Source organism: Impatiens glandulifera, chromosome 9 (genome assembly GCF_907164915.1).
Source record: "Impatiens glandulifera chromosome 9, dImpGla2.1, whole genome shotgun sequence".
Lineage (NCBI taxonomy): Eukaryota > Viridiplantae > Streptophyta > Magnoliopsida > Ericales > Balsaminaceae > Impatiens > Impatiens glandulifera.
The window spans coordinates 16,415,511-16,419,016 of NC_061870.1; the positions used below are offsets into that span (position 1 = coordinate 16,415,511).

At 33.2% G+C, this 3,506-nt stretch overlaps 1 protein-coding gene and 4 non-coding genes across 5 annotated transcripts; all 5 read right to left on the reverse strand.

Moving 5' to 3' along the window:
- Positions 1 to 257: 257 nt before the first annotated feature.
- Positions 258 to 2,503, reverse strand: LOC124915498 (60S ribosomal protein L8-3-like). Its single transcript, XM_047456221.1, has 2 exons — positions 2,023 to 2,503; positions 258 to 789 (listed from the first exon to the last, which is right to left on the reverse strand). Exons 1-2 carry the CDS (start codon positions 2,460 to 2,462, stop codon positions 450 to 452), a joined length of 780 nt encoding a protein of 259 aa, XP_047312177.1. The 5' UTR covers positions 2,463 to 2,503; the 3' UTR covers positions 258 to 449.
- Positions 897 to 1,019, reverse strand: LOC124916897. Its single transcript, XR_007096971.1, has one exon. It is a non-coding gene; the product is annotated as a small nucleolar RNA snoR83 (small nucleolar RNA).
- Positions 1,120 to 1,241, reverse strand: LOC124916901. The gene has a single exon (XR_007096975.1). It is a non-coding gene; the product is annotated as a small nucleolar RNA snoR83 (small nucleolar RNA).
- Positions 1,303 to 1,423, reverse strand: LOC124916894. The gene has a single exon (XR_007096969.1). It is a non-coding gene; the product is annotated as a small nucleolar RNA snoR83 (small nucleolar RNA).
- Positions 1,629 to 1,747, reverse strand: LOC124916900. The gene has a single exon (XR_007096974.1). It is a non-coding gene; the product is annotated as a small nucleolar RNA snoR83 (small nucleolar RNA).
- Positions 2,504 to 3,506: the final 1,003 nt, after the last annotated feature.

The following is a 3,506-nucleotide window of genomic DNA, read 5'->3' on the forward strand; positions in this document are numbered from 1 at the left end:
AATAAGTCTAGCCAAAATCGAGTTCGACTTATTAAACCCCTAATATTAATTATAAACCAAATTAAATTGTGCCAAACTACAAAAATATATTTCAAATTTTTTAATTCAAATTAAAATTAAAATTGAAAATAATTATCAAATATTTTCCTAAACAAATAAGAAGTAAATAATAATATGAGTTATGAATTCAACTTGAAAAACGATTAAAATTTCTTGAAACACAATTAACATAATTAAGTTTTGAATTGCCATGAGCATTAAAATAAAAGAGATTGATAATTTATATTAAAAAAAAGTAGCATGCAGTAACAAAATAGCCAAATTCTTTCTAAATCCAAGTTTATACTGAAGCAAAATTGAAACAAAAATCCAAACAGACATGATAGTCGAATAATTGAAACCAAACAAAACAAACACTAGGAAGGATGATATAATTAATAGTAAAAGATCTATTTATCTCCCTTAGCAGCAGTTGCAGCGGCCTGACCTCTAAGACGACCAGTTCTCCTAGCAGCAATAAGACCGACCTTTTGACCGGGTGGTGCATCACGACGAACGGTACTAGCATGACCAATATGCTGGTGGTTACCACCTCCATGAGGATGCTCAACTGGATTCATAGCAACACCACGAACCTTAGGCCAGCAGTTCCTCTTCACACGATACTTGTGATAAGCATTACCAGCCTTCAACATCGGCTTTTCTGTCCTTCCACCGCCAGCAACTTGACCAATCATAGCCCTGCAGCTACTTGGGACAATCTTCTTTATACCAGATGGAAGCTTAATTCTGCATATCATATCACACATCAAATGATGCTATATTAGTAAATGGGTAAACAAACAGATAAACTGAAACTTAAAGAGTCTTTAAACCTATGAGTGATTTAAGAGAATCTATTTATGGTGAGATACTATCAAAACACCTTATAAAATAACAAAAGGTGTTTACAGCGAACTCCCAGCGTTAATATTGGCCTCCCATGAATCAGACAAATACAAACAAAATCTAGCTGGGATTATGAAGGCACATATTATAGCAAAACTTGAAATGCACCCAATTCTAACAAACTAGTAAACAACAATGGATTGAGAAGTTTTAAAAAAAATTGAGAATCTATTATTTATGGTAAGGAACTATTCAAAACACCCCACTAAAATAAAAGGTGCTATCAGCGAACTTCCATAGTGAATATTGGCCTCCCATGAATCAGACAAATACAAAAGACTTTTATCTGGGATTATGAAGGACATTGTAGCAACATTGAAACAGTTTCAGAAATACAAAATAGTTATTGAGAACACATTTATGGAGAGATACTATTAAAACACCTCATAAAATAAAAAAAGGTGTTATCAGCGAACTTCCAATGTTAATATAGGCCTCCCATGAATCAGATAAACACAAGAACTTTAGCTGGGATTATGAAGACCAAGATACAAATTTTAAAAGAACCTAATCATATTCTAACACTTTAGTGTAAAGGTAATTTGTATAGAAAAATAATTTTTCCATATGTTAGTTAGTGATATTCTCAACAGTCAAATATATAACTACATAAATAATAGGTTCTTTAAGTGAAGAATGAACCCTAACAAATTCAAAAACAGAGAACAATTATTGGAAAAGAATTTATGGTGAGTGACTATCAAAACACCTTATCAAATCAAAAGGTGCTATCAGCGAACTGCCATCATTAATATGTGCCTCCCATGAATCAGATAAATATAATAACTTTAGCTGGGATTATGAAGGCTTTGATAGCAAACTTAAAAGAGACTAATTATATCTATCTAGTGTAGAAAACTTCTTTAATAAATCATACAAATACAAGAACAATCACAATGAACACAGTACTAACAATCTAGTGCAGGGATTTAGATATCACAGAAAATACCAATGCAATTAAAACATAGATCTGTCATATTCAGAACATAAAACTGAAATCAAAAATGGATTAACATACTAGGATCATTCACATCAATGCAATTAAAACAATAAAAATGAATTCGATTTCAATACCTAGATGTATCATCGTCAGGATTGTGACTAATCACAATGGCGTAATCACCAGAGCATCGAGCAAACACACCTCGATCACCGACGTGGTGTTCAACGTTGCAAATAACACCTCCCTCAGGAATAGCCCTGACAGGAAGAACATTTCCGACAACTAGAGAAGCCTTCTTTCCACAGTAGAGGAATTGGCCGGTATACATACCTTCAGCAGCAACGAAAAGCTCTTTCTGGTGTTGGTGGCGGAAAGGATGGCGGAAGGTGACTCTGGCGAGTGGGGCGCCACGACCTGGGTCATGGATGATTTCCGTGACTACACCTTTTAGGTAGCCATTACGTTCACCAAAGTCGAGACTCCGAAACTTGGCCGGACCCTTGCGGTGGTGGGTGTGTGATTTGAAAACGGATCCAGCACCCTTCCTCTGAGCTCTGATGACTCTTCCCATTTTCTCAAATTAGGGTTTTGGTGAAGGCTGGTGAAATGAGTGCTCTATGTTGATTATATACAAGGAGAGGGAGAGGACGGAGATCTAGGGTTTTTTGCTCTGGGCCTGGAGGTGGGCCTGAACTGCTGCTGAGCCCAATTTGTTAAAAATATTGACTTCTATTATCTACATTTTAAACTTAACATTCCTATATCTAACAATAAAAAATAATTATATATTATAAGGACAAAAATAACTTCATATTTTATTTACTTTTTTTTATCTATTTTTTCATTTTTTTTTATCTGACTTTTTTATTTTATAAATAAAATACATTTATTTATAATTATGGTAAGGTGTACTATTAACTATTTGACCAGGCGCATAACTTGGCACTTGACGTACTCAAACTCGGGATCTTAGGGGGAGAATATTCATCTCTTGTTGTCGCGCTAAACTATAAGAGAGGATAACATTGTTCATGTTTTAACAATCTTGTTTAAATATATTTTTATGCAAAATCATAAGTTAAAACTCTACCCTAATTTGTTTCTCTCTAAAAAAACGAATCTTTATGGAAATTATCTGGACAATTACATATTTATACAAAATAATCGAAACCCTAACAAATCTACTGTTTAAATATTTAAAGGGCCTTTTTGTGGTGCAAGTCAAGGGCAAATTCATCATTTTGTTTATTTTTATTTCAAGGTAACTAAGAAAAATCGATTATAATGTGTTAAAGCTATGGAAGATTTAAAGAAATTTGTCTCTAAAGTCAATTAACCAATTTTTGTCTTGGATTGGTCTTATCTAACTTAGTATTTTTAGTGGATTTAAAAATAATGGAGTTAGTATTATTTGTAATCGCATTAATAAAAACAAACATAAAAACAACGAAGTAGGTCAAGTGAAAAAGAGGGATTCTAAGCAAAGTCACGATTCAATTTTCAAATTTTTGTTGGTGTAACTCGGAATATGAATCATTTCTAGTCATATGATTGGTTTAAAGTTGTCCCAAAGTTCACTCAATACATCCTTTTATTAGTTTTGGGGTCTATTAAT

Bases quoted from the DNA above. Each gene is read 5' to 3' on its own strand.
- LOC124915498 (XM_047456221.1), bottom strand. From the start codon at position 2,462: ATGGGAAGAGTCATCAGAGCTCAGAGGAAGGGTGCTGGATCCGTTTTC. The intron at 790-2,022 runs GTATTGAAATCG...TATGATATGCAG, and splicing joins CCTGACGATGATACATCTAG to AATTAAGCTTCCATCTGGTA.